The sequence below is a fragment of the Verruconis gallopava genome (assembly GCF_000836295.1).
Source record: "Verruconis gallopava strain CBS 43764 unplaced genomic scaffold supercont1.34, whole genome shotgun sequence".
Lineage (NCBI taxonomy): Eukaryota > Fungi > Ascomycota > Dothideomycetes > Venturiales > Sympoventuriaceae > Verruconis > Verruconis gallopava.
The window spans coordinates 86992-107060 of NW_015622170.1; the positions used below are offsets into that span (position 1 = coordinate 86992).

The following is a 20069-nucleotide window of genomic DNA, read 5'->3' on the forward strand; positions in this document are numbered from 1 at the left end:
CAAAAAGCGATCCGGGAACGGACACCGCCAGACTTGATCATGACTTGCGAGAACCAGATTGCGATACGCTGTTTCATCATGCTTCGCGATGCAATGGCGTAAAAGGGCTTCTGGTAATTAGAATCGATTGAATTGTACTTTACAGGCGTTATGCTATATAGATGATTGGCAGATATCCTTGGTGACTGCTGTGTCGGGTATCATAACGAGGTACCAATTTAACCTGGTCTCAACACATTGCTCCGCCCTCCTGATGTTTGCATTCTCTATCCTCGCTAAATATAAGACAAATTGTGGCATTCTTGCTTTACTTCCTCGGGATCGCGAAGAGTTCGGTTGATAGCCTCTTGAGGCTGGGCCTTTCGAACTTGGCAAGCTCGGCCTTGATGGCTTCGAGGCACTCGGCACTCACGCCATCCTCACTTCGACAGTATATGTCAATGCCCGCGGGGGTGAAGATGGTCTCGCCGAAGTAGGTGACAATCCAGTCTCTACCCTGTCCTTCTGCATCTGAGCTCGCGCCCGAGAGGTCAGTTCCATATCCCAGCACCTCCCACTGACTGTTGGCGATCATGAGCAAGCCTTTGCCCCTCCAGCTGAAAGCCCAGCCGGTTCCCAGATCCGGCACGGTCACGCTGCGACTGACGCCATTCACGCTGGAATATCTGCCCCCAGGCGTGTTCTGGTACTCGACGACGTCTTTGAGGTTGGGAAAGGCCTTCTTTTCTTTCCGGATAGAGGACGAGAGCGGTGTATACGTGATCCGAACGCCGAAGCGGTCCTTCCACATGGACAGCGTCGAATGTGTTACGTGCCAAGTGCCGGACATCCATTCTACGGTCGGTGGTGAGATGGGCGGCTTAACGTTCTTTGCGCCGGCGAGCGTGTGGGCGGATGGGGACCGAATGGAGACGGTCGTGGGAACGGCATTCGCCGCCATGATTGTCTTATATGAGATGAACGAGAGACGGATGGCCTGATGCTGACTGTGACTCCTTGCAGATGAACAACAAAAGCAGCTGTGCCAGACAGCTAGAAAAAAAAGGGCGGCGAGCACGAAACCATCATCCTCAAACACGGAACGATGAAAGCGAAACGACTTGCGCGAACGTCACGACTAAGTTAGCGTTTGCATAGCGTGGTCCCACAGCGGTTGTGGCTTAATTATAGAAAGCCGACGCCCGAGTATTTACAGCTCTGGTTCGCTGGCGGTGCCTTGGTTCATTGCCATTCGTCGTTCTCGCACGTTTCTATTACTATCTCACTATTTCACCTCCGCTCGCCATTACCATCCTTAGCAGGAGTATGCGCTGTTGACTCTGACGGCTTCTTCGCAGGACCTGAATAATGTCACCCGGCCCACTGTTGCTCTCCTTTTGCTTCGCCTGAGATTCGTCATGGATAGGCTGCGTGGGCGGAGCCAAACGCAGTCTCAGACCGCTCTCGTTTCGGCTTAGGACACTGCCGCGCAAAAAACTCGTCAGCTCGTGTTCCCACCACACATCTCTGGTCTTGGATGCAAACGTATACTCCAGCGTGGCTATGTTGTGCGTCCGGGGGATGGACCCTCACTCGACACGTACGAATGGTGTGCGGTCTCCGCCATTCTTGAATACAATAGTTCGTCTTCGTCCAGATCCGTTGTTTGATGATGCCGTTCTGGTTTCACTGCTAGCTTTCGTTCTTCTTTCGTTCTCAGTCGACCACTTGATACCGTCGTTTGACCTGGCTCGATTCTGTGCTTGAAGGCCATCCTCTACTGGTCTTCTGAACTTACATCACAATCCATCGCTTGCAGGCGTCGATCTTCAAGATTAATTCGCTGTCTCGCCTTTTTATTCGACATTTTGCTCAGTGACATTTCTAAGGGCTTTTCCACTCTTGGCCATTGGCGTTCATCGGACTTCCAGTCGATTGCCAAATCCGTACATTAAACTTCGGCCCACCAAGGACTTCTGGTAAAAGGACGCAATGAATTCCTTACTGGCATCGACGGCGCTATTTTTCTCTCTCTTCGGCAGCACAGCGTTTGCTCGACCCCAGACCACGTCTACTTCAACAGCTTGCAATAATTCACCCTCACTTTGCAGTCGTTCGTACGCCAACGTGACATATCTCGGCGCACACGACAGTGCCTTTATTTCGAACTCAAGCAACGGCTATGACATCTCGGGAAATCAGTATTTCAACACAACCACACAGCTCAATGCCGGAGTGCGGCTGCTTCAGTCGCAGATTCAGTCGGCCGGTTCATCCAACTCGTCGAGCGACCTGCATCTATGCCACACGTCATGCAGTTTGCTAGACGCCGGCACTGTCGAGAGTTGGTTGACTGAAGTCAAGACCTGGATGGACTCAAACCCCAACGAGGTTGTCACTATGCTGCTCGTCAATGGCGCCAATGCGGATGCTACAACCTTGGGCGAGATCTTCACCAACTCCGGCATCACCAAATACGCATACACCCCAACCTCGTCGACCCCGTCCTCGTGGCCCACACTCCAGGAGATGATCAGTGCAGACACCCGCCTTGTCATCTTCATCGCTTCCCTGAGCTCAAACACGGGGGCCGAGTTCCTGCTGAATGAGTTCGACTACGTGTGGGAGAACAACTACGATGTAACTGACGCCTCGAACTTCACTTGCACACCTGCGCGCCCATCTGCGGTGGCGGGCTCGCTTTCCACGGCCAAGTCTTCCGGACGAATGTTCCTGATGAACCACTTCCTCGACCAGAATGAACTCATTGCGCAGGTCCCGGACGTAGCTGCTGCAAACACGACCAACAGCCCTGACACCAGTATTGTGGGCTCTCTGGGCTACTCTGCCTCGCAATGCACATCGCAATATGGCGCCCCGCCCAATTACATTCTTGTGGACTGGTTCAACGTTGGCCCCGCCATCTCGACCGTAGACTCTTTGAACGGCGTTACCGCGGCGACTGGGCGGGAGCAAGTAACCACTGCAAATTTGAAAGTCGCGTCTTCTTCTTCAAGCGACTCGAGACGAACAGAGAGCAGCGCTCTTGCGTTGGTCATTGGATTCGCTGTCGCAGCCAGTGTTGGTTGGATATGAGCCTTAGCATAAGTCATGATGAAATGCATGGAAATCGGCGTTTTTTGGCAGTTCTGTTTACGTGTTACCCGGAATTGGGCATGACATATTTTGCATCGACGCAGCGGATCCATTCGCATAGCATTTTGGGGACTAGAATACCAGCGACGCCAGAATCCGACGACGGTCTCGTACGTAGACGCTAGACATTGATTGAAATGAAATGTCTTTTCCCAATCAAAGGCAAGACTACAACGACGTTGTGGTCCCGATGTCTTTAAAATGCTCATGTGTTTCCAGGCGGTCATCTGTTCGTGACGTCGATACTAACGCAGACATACAGCGACATACGGCTAGCTGCTTTTCGATATGAAATACGTTACATCGTTCAAATGAAGGACTGAAATTGTGCCACAATGGAGGTTCTTTCGGGGCAACGAAATGTGAAACCACACGCAGTTTGCCATGGAAGGGAGCTTGACACGGCCACGATGAGCTTTTGTCGGAGTCTGTGGTGGATTGGGTGCCTCAGCGACACATCTAAGCATTTAAAAAATGAGAGAAGGTGCGAAAATGTCACAGAACAGGTGATTGAATGGCCTTTACCCAGTCTTTGTATGCACGGTTGAACCCGCCAGGCCAATCTAGGGTTTGGCTTCTATCAGTCTGGTTTTCTCAACGGCAGGCTTCGTATTTCATATTTTACATAAGTCCAATGCCCTCCAAAGGAACAGCTGGAATTTGTGAGCCACAAGTCAGCCGTAGCAGCGCACCTACGACGTGCCTTTAGCTTCACAGCAGCCCGCTGCTTCTTCTGACGATGCCAGAGCAGCATAAGCTGAAAGTAGGAGATGAGGCTGTTTGCTAGAGCGAAGGGAGGAACAGTTTTACATCGCTTGAGATGCCGCGTGAAAACGTCGAATGACATTGAGAGGGCGCATCTACGGGTGCGAGGGAACCGTTGTCGACGGGACGGATGAGTTTGACTTGAGTTCATGCGGAGCGCAATATCACGTGACACGGCTGTTGTTCCCGATGCTCATTGGTCTGTAGAAAGCCGAGTTCCGTCTTGATTCGTCCATGGACTTCGTCGGGTGCAACTGACATTGCCCACTTTAGCAATGCATTTCGCGTGCGTTCGTGGTATCAACGCTTCGTCAACCGACCGCTTGGATTTGACTGTCGACCACATTCCCCGGTTCTTTAAACTTCCATCTTGTGGAGGGAAATTCCCTCACGACTGTCCCCTCGTCGGAACTTGGCTCCACGTTGCGGAGCTCGTCCGGAGCCTAGTGCCTCACACTCGAATCCAGACCCTCTACTTCCTTCCAGGCAGCCCGCTGGGTTAATAGCCTCTCCTTTGAAAATGGGACACCTGGAGCACACGATGCAGCCCTTCCGCTTTATGGACCTTCCTGCAGAGCTCCGAGACCAGATTTATACTCACCTCCTGAATCCCGAAGACAACTGCACGATTGGCGAGGACGGAATCATAGCGAAATACAATTACGACCTCCGCTTCTTTCGAACTTGTAAGCAGGTGTACGCAGAGGCAAAGCGCATGCTCCAAGTTCTACCCTGGAACACCTTCGCACGCATTGAGACGCCATGGGAAGAGGCACAAGAACATGTGAGGGTGGAGGGAATGGTGCCTATCCTGATGACCGGGAAGGCCGCAGAGACGTTTAGCCAAGTGCATGTGCGAATCGTCATCGATGCCCCATTCCACCAGCAGGACGAGAATGAGAACAAGAAGTTTATTGTCTTCGTCCATGATCTTGATAGATTCACCAAGATGTGGATGTACTCGGATTTGTCCTACGCCGGCGACCTCAACCCGCATCTTCGCTTGCGGCTGTACCTACGCAACCCCAGTGTGCCCGACGGCGACGACTACGTGAAAATGACGAAGAAATTGCAGAGGAAAATCTTACTGCCATTCGGCAACGTCAAGAATTTAAGAGATACCAAAGTGATCAGCGAGGATCCGGGCATCACCGTAGACAAAGACATCGAGGACGAGATGCGAAAGCGCATGTTGACACCTTACAAATCGGCTGAACAATGTTTGGGTGAGTCAAAGAAACTGATGGAGGAGGGAGACAAATTCTGTGAAGCAGTAGAAGGCGACTCCAATGGCAAAGGCAATGCCACTCCAGACTACCACGCTGCAATTGAGAAGTACATCGAATCATTTGCCGCTATGCATATTGTTTGCATCAAGCGCCGCAGGTCGATCTGGGGTGACGCCTGGTTTGATCGGTTCCTCACATCCGGAGCTTTCAGGGGCAAGCACGGGCAAATTGTGCGCTTGTGCCTGCGCGTCGAGCTCGTCTCCAAGATCACCAATGCATACGTTCGTCTGGGTATGGCGTCTGATCAACCAAAAAGACTGGAGTATCTATCCGAGGCTCATTTCTGGGGCATGCGTACCATCAACCTGCTTCGAGAGCACGTAAACCCACATGATGCTCCGCACGATAACTTCCCGAATGATGCAAGGAGAGCCATGGGGATGACGTATCTGAGGACAGGTATGGCCGGCATGGAAATGGCGAAGTACGTTCCTCTGGCTCTGGACGACGCCATGCGAGGCACTGGAGACCAGAGCATGAGGCATGCCTCGAAGAGATTGCTCTTGGCCGCTCGCAGGTGGTGTCCGAATGACGATGAGGTAGAGAAAGTTCTCTGGAGCTATGGTTTGTCCTAAATACGTCTCTGTGTTTTGTACATTCAGCTGCACAAAGATTTGAGCGGTGAACAATTCAGTGCTCATTTTTTTTTTTTTTGCTTGTAGCTGCCTGTGCCTGCGGCTTTTCACGTGGATGCGAAGAGCCCGCATTCAGATGTGCGCATAATCCTGTGCTTTGCACCGCTTTTCGTCATCAGACAGCGAGCTGAAGCGAGCTACTTGTAGCTTCCATGCAAGTTTGAGTGGCACGAGCTGATCATGCATGCATTCAGCTTTGTAGCATTCACAGACCGTCGCGATAGGTTTCTGATCTTAACTTCCAAGAACGGTCCTGCAGATTAGTATAGAGCCTGTACTTCACGGCGAGTCAATCGTCGGGCATGTACCGAGCCTCGTGCTACATGCGGGTGCTAGTAAGGATTCAGCTCGTTTTTGAGACACGGTTAGATGCGATAGCCATGCGTGAATTTCACCAAGTTTCAGGGCCACAATAGAAGAACAGCTTGAGCAGGTAGTTGGGGGTTGTACGTGCAAGCGGGAAGCCAGGAGGCGACATCGCATGGACCCCTCACTAACCCAGCAGCATAATCATCGTTGCTCATTGCTCAGCGAAAGCTTGTTAAAAAGGTCGGCCACGGAGCCTCTGATCGTCCTAGGATGCATCCGTGCCATTGTGCTTTGCGAACGTACGCACCGATCTAAGCCACGACATTCCACCGCCGATGTGACTGCGACGATGGCCCAAGGAGAGTTGTTGGGAAGGCAATCGTCATGCGTCTGGCACAATGGCTCTTGGAAAGGTCCTGATATATTCGAGCCGGATCCCGGTGCGAGGAGAAGTCGTTACTGCATCTATCAACTTGTCTCTGCCTGTCTCGTCGCTTCGGGCATCTTCGTCATGCTCACCTATACTCTGCTCTTTGTCTCCGGCTTCTCAGCGGTGAGCGGCGGCGTGCTGAACGAAGCTTCCAGTTCTTCTGTTCCTCAGTACTTCCAGACCACGCCCGAGATCTACGCAGGTAAAAGCATACTCTTCATATCGCCTCGCTGCGATCAACACGTTGACAATCAAGCTGTAGGACCAACGCCAACCGGTGTGCCTGCTTTCCTGGCAGAAACGAATCCCGCACCGTTTCCATCCACATCATACATACCAAATGCGCCGCTGGAGACCCAAGTGCCCATTGCCGGGAACATAAATAACTCAAACATCTACCAGTTGCATGGACAGCTTTCGCACTACTTTCCTAATCCGGTATGATTTCTCATGCACAGTGATCCTTCACGTGCTTTGAGTGTGCGTCTTTGTTGACCCGCAATCGCCAGGATGGCTTCGGTGTGAATGAGTTCAGCCTGCCCAAGGACTGCAACATCAGCTTTCTATACATGCTTTCCCGTCATGGGGCCCGCTACCCAACCTCCGACAGCGGTGCAGCGATGCTCGCTGCCAAGCTGAAGAACGCTTCTTCCACGCTCAATGCCACCGGCGACCTTGCTTTTCTGAACACGTGGAATTACAAGCTAGGCGCTAATATTCTTGTGCCCGTTGGCAAGCAGGAGCTGTTCGACAGTGGTGTTCTGCATCAATATATGTACGGTCATCTCTACCCCAACAACGGCACCAAGATTGTGGCCAGATCTACCACAGAAGACCGCATGACCCAGAGCGCCGAGTACTTCCTCGCCGGATTCTTTGGTCTGGATTGGCCGCAGAATGCCACGCTTGAGCTTATCATCGAAGAAAACGGCTTCAACAACAGCCTTGCCGGCCGCCATCAGTGTCCCAATGCCAAATCGGCGGTTTCAACTGGAGGCAAGAACGCCTCTGCTGCCTGGCAAGCCGTCTATCTCAAAAATGCCACAGCGAGAATTGCGAAGCAGATCTCCGGCTACAACTGGACCCTGACTGATACGTACAACGCACAGTCCATGTGTGCATATGAAACCGTGGCTCTGGGTTATTCCGCTTTCTGCGGCTTGTTTACGTATGAAGAGTGGCTTGGCTACGAGTACAGCGTTGATCTCTCGTTCTCCGGCAACAATGCGTTCCAGAGCCCAACAGGCCGTGCGGTTGGTATTGGCTGGCAACAGGAACTCCTCGCTCGCCTTCAGCACCACTACATCACCGGCCCGGATGGAAACGTGAACTACACGCTTGACGGCATGCCCAGTACATTCCCACTGGACCAAACTCTGAACTTCGACTTCAGCCACGACACCAACATCATGAGCATCCTCACAGCGCTGGGTTTCACCCAGTTCAACGCGACGCTTCCAACGGACCACATTCCCATGCACGACCTGGTCGTCTCGCATCTGGAGCCGTTCGGGGCGAGATTGGATATAGAAGTCATCAACGCGCCTCGCCCAGTCAATGCATCCCGCACTTCCGGAGGTGCCGACGCGTACACGTCTGGCAACGCAACACAGTACATTCACTTCATTCTGAACCAGCGCACGCTTCCTATGGGCCGCAGCTTCTCAGAGTGCGGCAGCCGCACCGACGGATGGTGCGAGCTCAGCACGTTTATCAAGGTGCAGAGCACGATGTTCAACGAATCGCAGTATGAATACGCTTGCTTTGGCAACTACTCCTCTGTGCCGTACGGGACTTTGACCAACGGCGTGCCACAAGCAGAGTCTTGACGTGAATTTGAGAAGCTGTATTTGCAACGACCGGGCAGCGCCTGGAGGAGCGTAGATAGATAATGAAATTGTCTTCAAAGTTGACCCTTTGTTCGCGACAGCGTCAGGTGCATATCTAACGTCCACCACGTACGTAGAATGCAAGCGAGATTCAGTGCGATCACTCAAATCGCTTCGCGTCGACTGAGAAGAACTACATCCATTGAAATGCGATGCCTCGGCCTTGGCGCCTTAGTCAATGAATGCACCTCAAGTGCGCCCATTCGCGACCAAGTACAGTCTGTCAAAGCCGATTGAAAACTGTCCAATTCTTCGGCCCCAAACGCCTGAGCCAATCATACGTCGAGAAGTCCAACGAATGTCGAGAGATCACGGTTGCGCTCGTTGTCCTAGCCGTTGGCCAAGGGTGCTGACGAAAGATTTAGAGCGGCTGTGTGCCCAGGACGTGCAGTGAACCTCGTGTGCTTTGCTACCTTTGCGCGTCTCCATGTCCTTGCCGCCGTCGATATCCGCCGTTCAAGAAGTGTGGCCCCCTCGATGCCGTCTCCTGTGGTGGCGAACTTTGTCCTTGCTCCTGTCCCTTCTTCTTCTCCACATGGGCCAGAGAAGGTCCTGACCGTAGACGACCCAGGAGGCTCGGCTTCGCGCGTAGAAATCCAATATGTCGCTGAAGGCGCTGCAAACGTGGTCTGGTCTCTGGGCTCCAACCCGTCGTTGAAGGAGACGCTGCTTCGGTTGCGCAAGGGAACGTGGTCTGGGGAAGAACTCAGCCCACAGGCATCCAAGAAACAGCGGCCGCCGCCGCCTTTCATCTCGACCGTCGAGGTGCTCGAGCACTTTTACAAGCTCGTCAAGCCGCTCTTTGAGCCGGGCGAGCTCGTGGACCAAGAGCTCGTGCGCGTGGAGCCCAGTCTCGTCGAACGCTGCAACGCGCACCTGGACGAGATCGAACGCGCGGGGCTGAGGCCGAAGACGCGCTGTCGCTGGCACATCAAGCACGACGAGACCTTCGGCATGCTGATAACTTCCATGCTGCCGACTTCTGAAGCCGGTGCTCTGTTCCATCTCAAGCCGAAGTGGCTGGCTCAGTCGCCGACGGCTCCGCCAAACGCGCGGCGCTGCAGGACGTGTGCTCTTGCTGCGAAAAGAGGAACAGACCCCACGCAGACGGTGTGTTCACTCGCACTGTGCTCCGGCGATGAGGTCTCTGTACGAGCACAGATTGAGAGACTTGTCGTTGGCAACGCCTTGCTGTATAAAGATGAGAGTCTTTCTCACGGGGGGAATGATCGCGCCTCTCTTCGAGCGTCCCCCGCGGCTGCTTCGACCGAAGCCATCATCACAGTGAGCCAAAGTCTGCATGTCCCCTTTTGTGCAATGACCTTGCTAATGTCTAGCTACGAAAAGAGACTCACGGCGTTGTTTCTACCGGATGGAAAGGCCCATAAACTTCTTAAACGGCTTTGCCTGCTACAGCAGCATTACGACCCGTCGGGAGTTCTACGGCTGAGACCGGGTGCCGACACGTCTGACCTCGCCATGGCAATGACGCTGCGCGACGCTACCATGTTCGTGAAGCTTTCTGCCGACAGTGCGGACGTGCGACTGGGCGACTTGGATCCAAAGAGTGGCGAGAATGAGAACAAGGTCCAGCAGTGGCGTGAGACAGAGAACGGGCTCATCAACAACGGATGGTACACCGGCGAAGAAGACGAGGCCTTGCGCAAAGGAGGAAAAGTCCACACGACTTGCTTCTTGTGGGACAGGTGAACTCTGTCGGTTGCGCCCGCTCGAGATCTTCGCCTATATATGAACGCGGATGCCATGCGCAACATGCCTAGCCTCAAATTATCGAACTCAATGCCTTATCTTCAGGAGTGGCTCTTGCGATTTTTGAGCAGTCATAAACATATGGATAAAGGGCCGCAAAGCAGGCGAGGCCACCAAAAGCGTCTAGCATCTCGACCTTGGATTACGTGAAGCGAAAGCATCAGAGCCTGTCACGAATGGAAACAATGTGGCGACGGAGCGTACTACGACTTTGTTCGAATCGCGAAAAGCACTTTAAACATCACTTGCATTCCAAGTACGACACGGTGGAAAAAAGAAAAAGAGATTCTGACAGACAAATTCAAGGGGCTTGTTCCCTATTGAGCGACCTTTTGTCTACCATTGAATCTCAATACACTGTGGTTGCATTTGCCAATAGCGCTTTGAGGTGAAATATATGGCAATCAAGGCGCTGCGTCAGAAGACACGCTCTCCGGCTCCTCGTCAGCGTAATCCTGCTCGCCGTTTTCAGCCGCGGCTGCAGCGCTGGTCGGCAGGGTGCTTTCTGCAGCCTGAAGCTTCTTGAACTGCTTTTCAAGCGTCGACGGCTGTGCGAAGGTCAGTTCCGCGCGTCGGAGCAGACAAAGAAATTCGATCGCGCCTTACCTGATAGTCGGTGCCGACCCCGTGCTCCTTCATGTGCTTCGCGACGCGGGCCCACTTCTTGCAGAGCGCATCCTTGTGCTCGGCGTCGATGGCGTCGTCGATGGCCGCAGCGGACGCCTTCAGCTGCTCCATATCCGCCTCGGCAACGCACGCGATGGCGGCCTTGATGCGGTTGTAGCGGTTGGGCAGCGTGGATCCCCCGGGCTTGACGCCCGTCATCTTCTCCCACTCGGCATTGATCACGGACCACGGCTTGCCCTCCTGCCAACGCACATTAAGATTCAGAGCACTGGCAATTCAGGGTTAGAAGCAGCACGTACCTCCTTGAACTTCACCAGCATTTTGTCCTCTGGTTTCATCTCGTCCACGCTTTGGGGGATCCACTGGCGAGCATTGGCTGGTGAGCCTTTTGCCTTCTTAGCCGACTTGACGCTGTTCTCTTCGTCCTCGGTAGCCCGCTTGGCTGGCGTCGTCCTCTTCGACCTGGGCGTTTTTGGCGTCTTAGGCTCCTTAGCAGCAGTCGACATCTTCATGTCGGACGTAGCATCTTCCGGAGTGGTAGGGCGGTCAGTGGCTTTGACTCCTGGATTGTTGGACTTGCTGGTATCGGCACTATCAACGACGGGATCTGCCGTCTCAGCATTTTGTGGCAAAGGAAGAGCCTCCGGCTCGGGTATCGACAGTGACGCATTGCTTTCGGTCATTTTGGAGGTGTTTCTTTGAGGACACTGTCAGTGTTGAGCAGATTACGGTGGAAGGTGAGAAACGGATTGAATGTCTTTTTGAATGGGAAAGCAGACAAAGTAAGCTCTCAGGGGTCCGGGACGAAAGGAGTGTCAACTTGTATTGTACAGGCAACAATCAGATCTGAATATCTCTGAATCACTTTCAGGTGAGGAGGTCGAGTGAACTCTCCCCATGCTCTGTGCAGTGCGGCCGTAGTGATAAGCAGCGAGTCACGCGAAGCACGTTGGGAACATTCACACCCAGACGTGATTCATTGAGCTCGACAAGCTCAGCGCCCAATCCATTTCAATTCACATACACCTTGTCACTGCCTCTTGATCTCACCGGGAGTTCCGCGTTGAATAGAAGCCAAGTCTGAACCCTTGGCTCTAGGATGGGTAACCTTTCGCTGTGTGATTGTCGTAGATCTTGGCCTTGCTAAGACCTCAATCCCAGTTTTGGCGGGTAACAGCCTCGTCACGACAGGCGAGGTCCACTGCAGCGTCCCACACTATTGCGTGCAGCGCTGTTTTGAAGGCCGGTAGTTCTTTGGAAGCCCAAGTTTCAACATTGATGCGGCTCGTTTGCTTCCCTTTCAATTTTTGAAAACAGCAGGGCGCGTGGGGAGCGAGAATGTCACGTGGAGCCTGACTTGAGTTGCTGTGCCTTCGCTGACAACTCTCAGTTCCCGCGAAAGTCAGTTCATAAGGAACGACGTTTGAAACCCCGAAGGATTGCTGTTGAGGGCGACACACGTGCCTCTGCCTCGCGACGAGAAAATGTGCTTTTTGTTAGTTATAGGATTCGTTGATTCTGTGCAAATACCTTGGACGATTCATGTCATCTCTACACGGCTTATTCCCCCCCAACACATGATCAATATCATACAAAGCATCATCTGACGACGTGAGCCTCCATCCACGGCGATTTGACTTGCATTTACTCTCTTTCTTTTCAATTACAAATCATGGTCTAGATTCGTCTGCGAGAGCTCCAAAGTTTAGGCCGGCAGGGCGTGGTCTTTTCAATTACGAAAGAGAGGGGTTGATGAATGCGAACTTGGACTGCCGGACGAACCATCGACATGTCTCCCCCCCCCTAGAATAGGACTTGGCGCATTCTGACCGGACGGAGGGGTAGCAAAGCAATGTCGCCTTGTCTGTATACGAGAATGAGCAACAAAGCAGCTGTCGTCATATCAAGCGTACGAAGGTGATATCAGGCTGCACAAGGGCAACAGGAAACGCTACGTTCGCCGCCTGCCACAGACCCAACGTTCAGAGTGCATAGCATCAATCAGCCAGGAGGATGTCCATGAATGACGCACGCGACGCGACGAGATACTGCCCGTTCCGTGCGCATACATGTCCGCTTGGCTATTTTCAGTTCTGGCAGTTGATCCTTCTTCGCGCGGGCTCTCCGCTGCGGAACGAAATTCTAAGGGCACCAACAGGGTTTGGGGAAGCCAGCGTGAAGGGAGGGCTCGGATGGAAAGGCGTTTTCTTACTTTGACATCGGCCAAGATGAGCAGGGAAGACGGCGCGCCTTCGACGTCAAGGGTTCTATACCTTGGCTCGAAGCCTTCGAAGGTCTTTGGACGCCGCCCAATTGGCCGCCCATCGACCCGCTGCTCACGACGATCATGGTTTAAGCGACTCTTCTGCCGCTGCAGCACGACGGAATGCGAACCACACCAGTTCTACCGCTAGCGGCGATCGGAGTTTCTCCCATGTGGCAGTCCTGCCGTCCCGTCGAAGATGCCCTGTTTTTGGTCATAGTCCTCTCAGCCTTTCCCTCGCCCCCAGGTCCTTATATCTCATCGTGATAATGCACCTTTTCTCCTCCATCTTTGCTGAAATCGACCAAGCCCAGTTCTCTTCGTCTGTTCTCTAATTGTTCTCTCGACTCTTTCTCGAATCAGGGATCCCCAGCAAAGTATATGCTGAGCTACCAATTGCCCTGCATACACACAGTGATTTACTATCTACGCTATCTGTTGTCTGGGACAATACATCTGAGTCTCACTCGTGCGCCGTGAAACCGCCTGCGACTATAAAGCGTTTTGGATTGGAGACAATTACAATTATTTCAACGCCGCATAGCGACAGCAGACTTTATCAAAGCCACCGTCTTATCGTGCTTGTATATGGTTCGGAGAACCCTTTTTTTTTCTAAGTACTTGCGCTAGGTAAGAGCGAGTTGAGCGTCCCGCAAGAGAATGAGGGACGACAAACACAGGCTGACAAGATTCAACAAACAGCGCTCTACACAAACCATCAACTGCTCGCCATGTCCTACAATCAGTCTTTCACGCCGCAGGCGGGCGAGCACAACCTATCCGCTCAATTCATCACTCCTCAGTATCCGCGACCGAATGGTGGTTCTGCACCTAGAGACATCCCAGGCCGCCCTCGTCGACAGTCCTCCGTCTCAAGCGGGTACAGCAGTTATCCACCGCCACCAATACCCGGCTATGGCATGACTCCGCCGGGAGGGTACAGCGGCAGCCCCGGCATGGCATACAGCCCACAAAGTGGTCCGTATGCTACCAGTCCAACTCAGCACATGGCACAACCTCCACACCAGATGCCCATGAATGGCGCATCCCCTACAAGCCATCATAGTGGCACGTACGGCACGTCGCCTGGTCATTTGCACCCAGTAGCTGCCGGTACTTCACCTCCTGGATCTGGTTGGCATAACCCCGGCTTCGCGCCGTCCAGCTATCCAACTTCGTCCTATACGTCGACTGAACACCGCCGGTCCTCGAGCGGATCCTACAAGAGTGGCCATCATTCAAGCGACTCGGACAGGAGTAGGCACAAGAGACGGACGTCCATGCCGGCGCGATACGACTCGCCTCGACGACCAACCATGACCGACAGCATCCTCGCGGCTTGGGAAGGCATCAAAGGGGCCTTTGACAAACGCAAGTGACGTTCATCTCAGCGTTCTCTGCGACGAGAAAAATGGATGAATTTGGCTGCGGGCTGCGGGGTCTGGATTCGATTGTAGATCGTGTTTCTGTAAAACGTCACGGCCGCTTGCTTTCGCTGATGAATACCTTCCTTATGATACCCACGAACACCTAAGAATATACCTTTGTACGATGTAAAATACCTTGTAGTATAGCTATCACACGCAAGCGCTTGTTCGAGCCTCAATTGAAACTTTTTGTTCTACAATTGTATACTACTATGACATCATTCACTCATGATGCCTCTGAGACATGCGACAGCCTCAACCTTTCATGGGTTTCTGCGCGGCTGACCACGTCAGGCTCGCCACTTGCCATGATTTGCGCTTCTTTCCACTTTATACGATTTGCAAAGTGCGGATTGTTTGCTGCTCACGCCACAGGCAATACCTCAGCCTCGTCAAACGCTAGGATCGGGCTGAGGATTCAGGAACATGCGCGCGAGGCGTTGCTTTTGCCGAGCGACCCCATCAAAACGCCATTGCGCTTCAGGCCGAACAACGGACAACCATCGAATTTCTCTCCGCCGCGCAAGTGTCGCGCATCTGCCCGGCTGAAGGCATGCTTTAGGCATCAGAACGAAAGTGCGCGCTGGCTAAGCGCCAAAGAAACAGCCCATGAATCAGCAGGACACAGCCACCACAGATGCGGAGCACCAGTAGTCGCCCAAGACTTTTGGCTTTTGCATAGCCCGCAAAACCGTATCGTCACCCGGACTCAATTGATCCGCCGCCTGTCTGCGCTAGACGACTTGGTTTTTGGCGCGTAAGCTGCGCCACTTGTTACTTGTAGAAGAGCGCGACGTATTTCAAGCTGTAAGGCCGTTTTGGACGGAATCTTGCTCCTTCCACACATCATCTAGCTTTTGTGCTCGCCCGAATCTTATCTACGGCAGTCGTGACATCGTTGGTCCATTTCGTCCGTCTCGTATTACTCTCCGTCTCTCAGCTCGACTAGAACGTCTTAAACCCTCTAGGCTAACAGAACGCTCAAACCATGTCGTATCCTCCATATCGTAAGTTGCGACGCAAGCAGAGCTGGACGTCCCGTCCTTAGACAGTCGCTCACTTGTTTACATAGAGGGCGGTCCTCCCCAGTATGGCCAGCAACCGCCCTATGCCCCGCAAGGCCATTATCCTCCTCATGGACACTCGCCTTATCCGCCAACTCAACAGGGTTACCCGCCTCCAAACATGAATCCAGCTTATCCCCCTCCGCAGCAGCCGTACGGCCAGCCGGGCTATCCGCCACCTCAACAGCAAGGGTACGGACAGTATCCTCCTCCCGGACCACCCCAAGGACAACCTGGATACCCACCTCCTCAGCAAGCCTACGGCCAGTATCCTCCACCAGGCCAGCCCTATGGTCAGCCGGGCTATCCCCCGCAGCAGCCACCCTACGGAGCGCCAGCCCCTCAGAACTTTGGGCCGCCCACGCCGGCCACGCCCGGCTATATCCAGGGACAGCTTCCCCCCACGGACATGAACGGGCCGGCGGCGGAGCTGAGAGACGCGATGAAGGGGTTTGGAACGAACGAGAAGAAGCTGATTCAAACGCTGGCGTCGGTGCCGGATGCGCCGCACATGGAGAAGCTCAGACGGACGTACGACGATCGCTTCAGGAGATCGCTTATCAAGGACTTGCAGTCTGAAACCAGTGGGTGGTTCGAAGAGGTGTGTTCTCTTGCCACGGTCTGAAAGGAAGCGTCTTGCGAACTTCAAATTGACTAAACGGTTCGCAATTATGCTGCTTTTTGTTGGAGTTTAATCTTATACCATTGATTGACGGCTGACTGCTTCCAGGCCCTTTGCGCACTAGCTCGTGGACCGCTACTCCAAGATGCATACGCAGTTAATTGTGCTATCCGTGGTGCTGGAACAAAGGAAAAACTCCTTGACGAAATATGCCTTGGCCGGTCAAATGCAGATTTGAACGCAATCAAACATGCATATCAGCAGATGTTCGGAAAAGACATGGTCAAAGATATCAAGGGTGACTTGTCAATGAAGACTGAAAAGCTCTACGAGTAAGTTTTCTACTGCATCCTATTGGCATCCTTTTCAAACCGATGGTCAAAATCATCTTTATGCTGATCTTACTTTTAGTTACGTTCTCGAAGCTCGCCGCGCTGAAGAGTCAGCGCCGTGCATACCTCATGAAATTGATCAGAAGGTCGACCGTATTCAAGCCGCTACGGAAGGGACCAAACTAGGCTCGAACCAAGACGTGGTTTGTCAGATCTTCGCGTACTCTTCCGATGGTCAACTGCGCGCTATTGCACATAGATATAATGAGAAATATCGAACTCCTCTTGACAATGTGATCAAAGGAAATTTCTCGGGACATATGGAGCATTCCCTTCGTCTGATGCTTGCTCGTGCGGTAGATAAGGTCAAAAGCGATGCGGATGATTTGGAGGCAGCCATGAAAGGACTGGGAACTAAAGATGAACTTCTTATCAACAGACTGGTCAGGATACATTGGAACAAAGAGCACCTTCGCCAGGTAAATGTCGCTTACCAAAGATTCCATGGCAGAAGGCTTGTGGATCGTGTTAGAGGCGAGACGAGTGGTGATTATCAGAGATTTATGGTGGCTCTTTGTGCTTAATAATTGTTGTATCAGCTGCATGTCTTCTCTTTCAGCTGCACTTGACTTCAGTGTTAAAATGTTGATAGTGATACCATTATTCGCTTCGCAGCAGGACCCTAGCAACGAACACGTGGATATAACAATGTCTTCATTCTAAAATTCGGATTTTCCTGTATAACACCTTGGAATTCTTGAATCAGATGATCACAGAGTATGATAAAAAGCAGATATAAGTAACAGATTTATTCACAGTTCTGTTTATCAGCGGCAAACAGTAGCAGCAGACTATTAAACTTACGCTATTCCAAAATTAGCAATACTTCTGTGGCTGTGTGAAACATCCCATCCTGGACTTTAGCGGGCGATTTTGACCTCGTTCAACGTGTCACATATTGTATTCATCTATTAGCTGATCTTCGATCTTGATTTTTGTTTACCACAAAGTAACAGAACATGTGGAGCTCGTCGCCCAGAGCGTAGCTTCTGTTATTTTTTCCTCATTTTGACATCGATCAGCGATTATCGAAGAATTTGTGTCTTGATCTTCGAATCTTCGCTGATCATCAAGCCCACGATGCACAAAAAGATCTGGAAATGATATATTTGGCATAATCGTGATCGCCATCTCCATGTCCGATCTGTACAAACCACTCCAGCAAGGCCAGATCAGGCTGCTAGAACTAGCTCCTGGGAAGGCTGAGGAACATATTGTCTGCCAACTTCGACATGTCAAACTAGCGGATGCCATTCCTTTTGAAGCTCTATCATACCGTTGGAGTCATAGAAAACAGAGTCACCGCATTGTGATCAATGAAAGACCGAAGCATATATCACACAATCTTTACTCATTCTTAAGACATGTTCGCAGCCCAATCGAGCAACGAATTCTGTGGGTTGATGCTCTTTGCATTGACCAAAGCAATTTTTCGGAAGTTGATCAGCAGGTACAGCTCATGGGAACTATATATTCAACAGCCAAATTAGTTCTGGTTTGGCTTGGCGAGGGTTCAGCGAAGAGCGGGGAAGCCATAGAATTCGTAGATAGTCTGCCAACAAAGGACTATCTGATTGATGAAGCCATAAATAGCGGAGTTATTCCAGGCTTTACGCAAAGACCATGGACCTATCTAGCTGAGCTTTTATCTTTGGATTACTTCGAGAGAGTTTGGGTAAGTCCTTTAGTGACTATAAATCTACACGTTCCAGAATTCATCTTCGAGTACATTCACGGAGTTTTTTTTACTAACTTATTGGTTGCTTTATGATTTCTTGTGCATACATAATGTTGAGCTTTGTGTATAGACATGAGGACTGCGACATTTTACTTGACTAACACATTTGGCAAGATCATACAAGAAATCGCTCTAGCCAAGGACGTAGCTGTGATTGACGGACAAGCCTCAACTGAATGGTGGAAACTCAGTTGGGCAGCCAGCCAGTTCCGAAGGCTTTCCGATCTGGAAACCAGTGCTACAAAGAGAAAAATATTGGCGTACAATATGAAAGTAGCCAGAAGTATTTCGGCTATTGCATCTATAGATAAAGCAAGAAACGCTATTTATGGTGACCAACGAGATCCGGAACTTTTGCTTGCGCTCTTAGCACGGCACCGAGCTGCCAAAGCAACAGACCACCACGACAATATCTTCGGCTTGTACGGTCTAGCACCTAGGTGTTTTGAAGAGCTAGATCTTCTTCCGAAGTACGATTTGCCGGTTGACGCGCTCTATCGACAGTGCGCTCTCGCTATTTTGAGGAGAAGCCGGAACCTGGATATTCTTAGCGTACCACGAACCCATGGGCTAGATCCATCATCCACACATGTTCTACCTTCTTGGGTACCAGATTGGAGTCAATATCCTTATCTGGAGTCGCTCTTGAAAGTTGAATACCCAGGGACTAGGCGGGTTGTTCGTGCGACAAACGACTCTCGTTGGAACCCTGAGCCAGGCTCTGATTCTAACCTGTTGCTTCTTGAAGGCTACCATGTTGATGTGGTTACCAGTATGGTATTCGTTCAACATGATACTCAACCATCCGAGCGATTAAGGAGTACATCGTTTGTCGCCAAGATTAAAGAACTTTCTCACGACATGAAGCAGCACGGTAGACTTGACTGGTCTGTTGACAAAATTACAAAGGCACGATCGAGAAAACCGTATGTCACAGACGATAACATGATGGATGTTCTCTGCGGTACAAAATGTGCTGGCGACTGGGAAGATGGTTGGCAAGCCGCAAAAGGCGCATTTGACCGAGAACGAAATGCACACAAAACCGAGCGCCGTTTATATCCAGTAAGCCGTGTCTTACCGGTGTACTCTTGTCTCGCTGCGGTGGAACTTACTCGATCCCGCCGCGCCAAATTGACAATCCCGCAAGCTCGAAAAGATGATTTAGAATTTATCACTTACAACCGCAGTATTGGTCGAAGCATTTTCAGAACTAGACGCGGCTACATTGGACTAGGACCTCCTCTTCTGAATATTGGGGATAAGGTCTCACTTTGCAAGGGTGGAAAATTACCACTAATCCTTCGCCCAAAGAAGCGAAATTGGGAACTAATTGGAGACTGTTATGTACATGGGATGGTCAAAGGAGAGCTTTGGGATGAAGCAAAATGCGAACACATGTGGATTGAGTAGCCAAAAAGGAGTTAGCAGAGTGGTCGCTTTGCTATGGGATTTTGATGAATTTGTATCCTTGATTTTGGCTGGCTCATTTTCGTATAAACGATATTCTCAAGAAGACAACGGAATAGCAGGGTGTGAGGTAGAGCACAAGGATGTCTGATCTGATACGGGAATATTATGAAATCTGTTGAAAAGAGCAAAATCCTAGTCTTTGTGTGGCAAATTACCAAGAATGCTTCTACCACAGAAGCTTGAGCGGGATCGCATCAGAGATCTTTAATATCATACGATTTGCCATCTAACCAATGTCGCT

At 51.6% G+C, this 20069-nt stretch overlaps 9 protein-coding genes across 9 annotated transcripts; 7 read left to right on the forward strand and 2 right to left on the reverse strand.

Moving 5' to 3' along the window:
- Positions 1-81: 81 nt before the first annotated feature.
- On the reverse strand, positions 82-1079 carry PV09_07904 (uncharacterized protein). The gene has a single exon (XM_016361736.1). It carries the CDS (start codon positions 938-940, stop codon positions 308-310), a length of 633 nt encoding a protein of 210 aa, XP_016210418.1. The 5' UTR covers positions 941-1079; the 3' UTR covers positions 82-307.
- Positions 1080-1223: 144 nt separating this feature from the next.
- PV09_07905 (uncharacterized protein) lies at positions 1224-3296 on the forward strand. The gene has a single exon (XM_016361737.1). It carries the CDS (start codon positions 1972-1974, stop codon positions 3073-3075), a length of 1104 nt encoding a protein of 367 aa, XP_016210419.1. The 5' UTR covers positions 1224-1971; the 3' UTR covers positions 3076-3296.
- Positions 3297-4175: 879 nt separating this feature from the next.
- PV09_07906 (uncharacterized protein) lies at positions 4176-5843 on the forward strand. The gene has a single exon (XM_016361738.1). The coding sequence runs from the start codon at positions 4421-4423 to the stop codon at positions 5762-5764; it is 1344 nt and encodes a 447-aa protein (XP_016210420.1). The 5' UTR covers positions 4176-4420; the 3' UTR covers positions 5765-5843.
- A 1-nt stretch (position 5844) lies between these two features.
- PV09_07907 (uncharacterized protein) lies at positions 5845-8442 on the forward strand. Its single transcript, XM_016361739.1, has 3 exons — positions 5845-6765; positions 6826-7001; positions 7073-8442. The coding sequence occupies exons 1-3, from the start codon at positions 6306-6308 to the stop codon at positions 8390-8392; spliced, it is 1956 nt and encodes a 651-aa protein (XP_016210421.1). The 5' UTR covers positions 5845-6305; the 3' UTR covers positions 8393-8442.
- A 397-nt stretch (positions 8443-8839) lies between these two features.
- On the forward strand, positions 8840-11701 carry PV09_07908 (uncharacterized protein). Its single transcript, XM_016361740.1, has 2 exons — positions 8840-9736; positions 9800-11701. Exons 1-2 carry the CDS (start codon positions 8930-8932, stop codon positions 10160-10162), a joined length of 1170 nt encoding a protein of 389 aa, XP_016210422.1. The 5' UTR covers positions 8840-8929; the 3' UTR covers positions 10163-11701.
- Positions 10627-11532, reverse strand: PV09_07909 (uncharacterized protein; the record flags this gene model as incomplete). The annotated part of the gene is made up of 3 exons (XM_016361741.1): positions 10627-10770; positions 10829-11089; positions 11149-11532. The coding sequence occupies 3 exons, from the start codon at positions 11530-11532 to the stop codon at positions 10627-10629; spliced, it is 789 nt and encodes a 262-aa protein (XP_016210423.1).
- A 1943-nt stretch (positions 11702-13644) lies between the features above and the next one.
- PV09_07910 (uncharacterized protein) lies at positions 13645-14595 on the forward strand. Its single transcript, XM_016361742.1, has 2 exons — positions 13645-13742; positions 13815-14595. The coding sequence occupies exon 2, from the start codon at positions 13844-13846 to the stop codon at positions 14489-14491; it is 648 nt and encodes a 215-aa protein (XP_016210424.1). The 5' UTR covers positions 13645-13742; positions 13815-13843; the 3' UTR covers positions 14492-14595.
- A 736-nt stretch (positions 14596-15331) lies between these two features.
- Positions 15332-17402, forward strand: PV09_07911 (uncharacterized protein). The gene is made up of 4 exons (XM_016361743.1): positions 15332-15546; positions 15612-16204; positions 16334-16557; positions 16637-17402. The coding sequence occupies exons 1-4, from the start codon at positions 15528-15530 to the stop codon at positions 17139-17141; spliced, it is 1341 nt and encodes a 446-aa protein (XP_016210425.1). The 5' UTR covers positions 15332-15527; the 3' UTR covers positions 17142-17402.
- Positions 17403-17521: 119 nt separating this feature from the next.
- Positions 17522-20016, forward strand: PV09_07912 (uncharacterized protein). Its single transcript, XM_016361744.1, has 2 exons — positions 17522-18292; positions 18470-20016. Exons 1-2 carry the CDS (start codon positions 17753-17755, stop codon positions 19766-19768), a joined length of 1839 nt encoding a protein of 612 aa, XP_016210426.1. The 5' UTR covers positions 17522-17752; the 3' UTR covers positions 19769-20016.
- Positions 20017-20069: the final 53 nt, after the last annotated feature.

Bases quoted from the DNA above. Each gene is read 5' to 3' on its own strand.
- PV09_07904 (XM_016361736.1), bottom strand. From the start codon at position 940: ATGGCGGCGAATGCCGTTCCCACGACCGTCTCCATTCGGTCCCCATCC.
- PV09_07905 (XM_016361737.1), top strand. From the start codon at position 1,972: ATGAATTCCTTACTGGCATCGACGGCGCTATTTTTCTCTCTCTTCGGC.
- PV09_07906 (XM_016361738.1), top strand. From the start codon at position 4,421: ATGGGACACCTGGAGCACACGATGCAGCCCTTCCGCTTTATGGACCTT.
- PV09_07907 (XM_016361739.1), top strand. From the start codon at position 6,306: ATGGACCCCTCACTAACCCAGCAGCATAATCATCGTTGCTCATTGCTC. The intron at 6,766-6,825 runs GTAAAAGCATAC...ATCAAGCTGTAG, and splicing joins CACGCCCGAGATCTACGCAG to GACCAACGCCAACCGGTGTG. The intron at 7,002-7,072 runs GTATGATTTCTC...CGCAATCGCCAG, and splicing joins CGCACTACTTTCCTAATCCG to GATGGCTTCGGTGTGAATGA.
- PV09_07908 (XM_016361740.1), top strand. From the start codon at position 8,930: ATGCCGTCTCCTGTGGTGGCGAACTTTGTCCTTGCTCCTGTCCCTTCT. The intron at 9,737-9,799 runs GTGAGCCAAAGT...AGCTACGAAAAG, and splicing joins CGACCGAAGCCATCATCACA to AGACTCACGGCGTTGTTTCT.
- PV09_07910 (XM_016361742.1), top strand. From the start codon at position 13,844: ATGTCCTACAATCAGTCTTTCACGCCGCAGGCGGGCGAGCACAACCTA.
- PV09_07911 (XM_016361743.1), top strand. The intron at 16,205-16,333 runs GTGTGTTCTCTT...GACTGCTTCCAG, and splicing joins CCAGTGGGTGGTTCGAAGAG to GCCCTTTGCGCACTAGCTCG. The intron at 16,558-16,636 runs GTAAGTTTTCTA...TCTTACTTTTAG, and splicing joins AAGACTGAAAAGCTCTACGA to TTACGTTCTCGAAGCTCGCC.
- PV09_07912 (XM_016361744.1), top strand. From the start codon at position 17,753: ATGTCCGATCTGTACAAACCACTCCAGCAAGGCCAGATCAGGCTGCTA. The intron at 18,293-18,469 runs GTAAGTCCTTTA...ACATTTGGCAAG, and splicing joins ATTACTTCGAGAGAGTTTGG to ATCATACAAGAAATCGCTCT.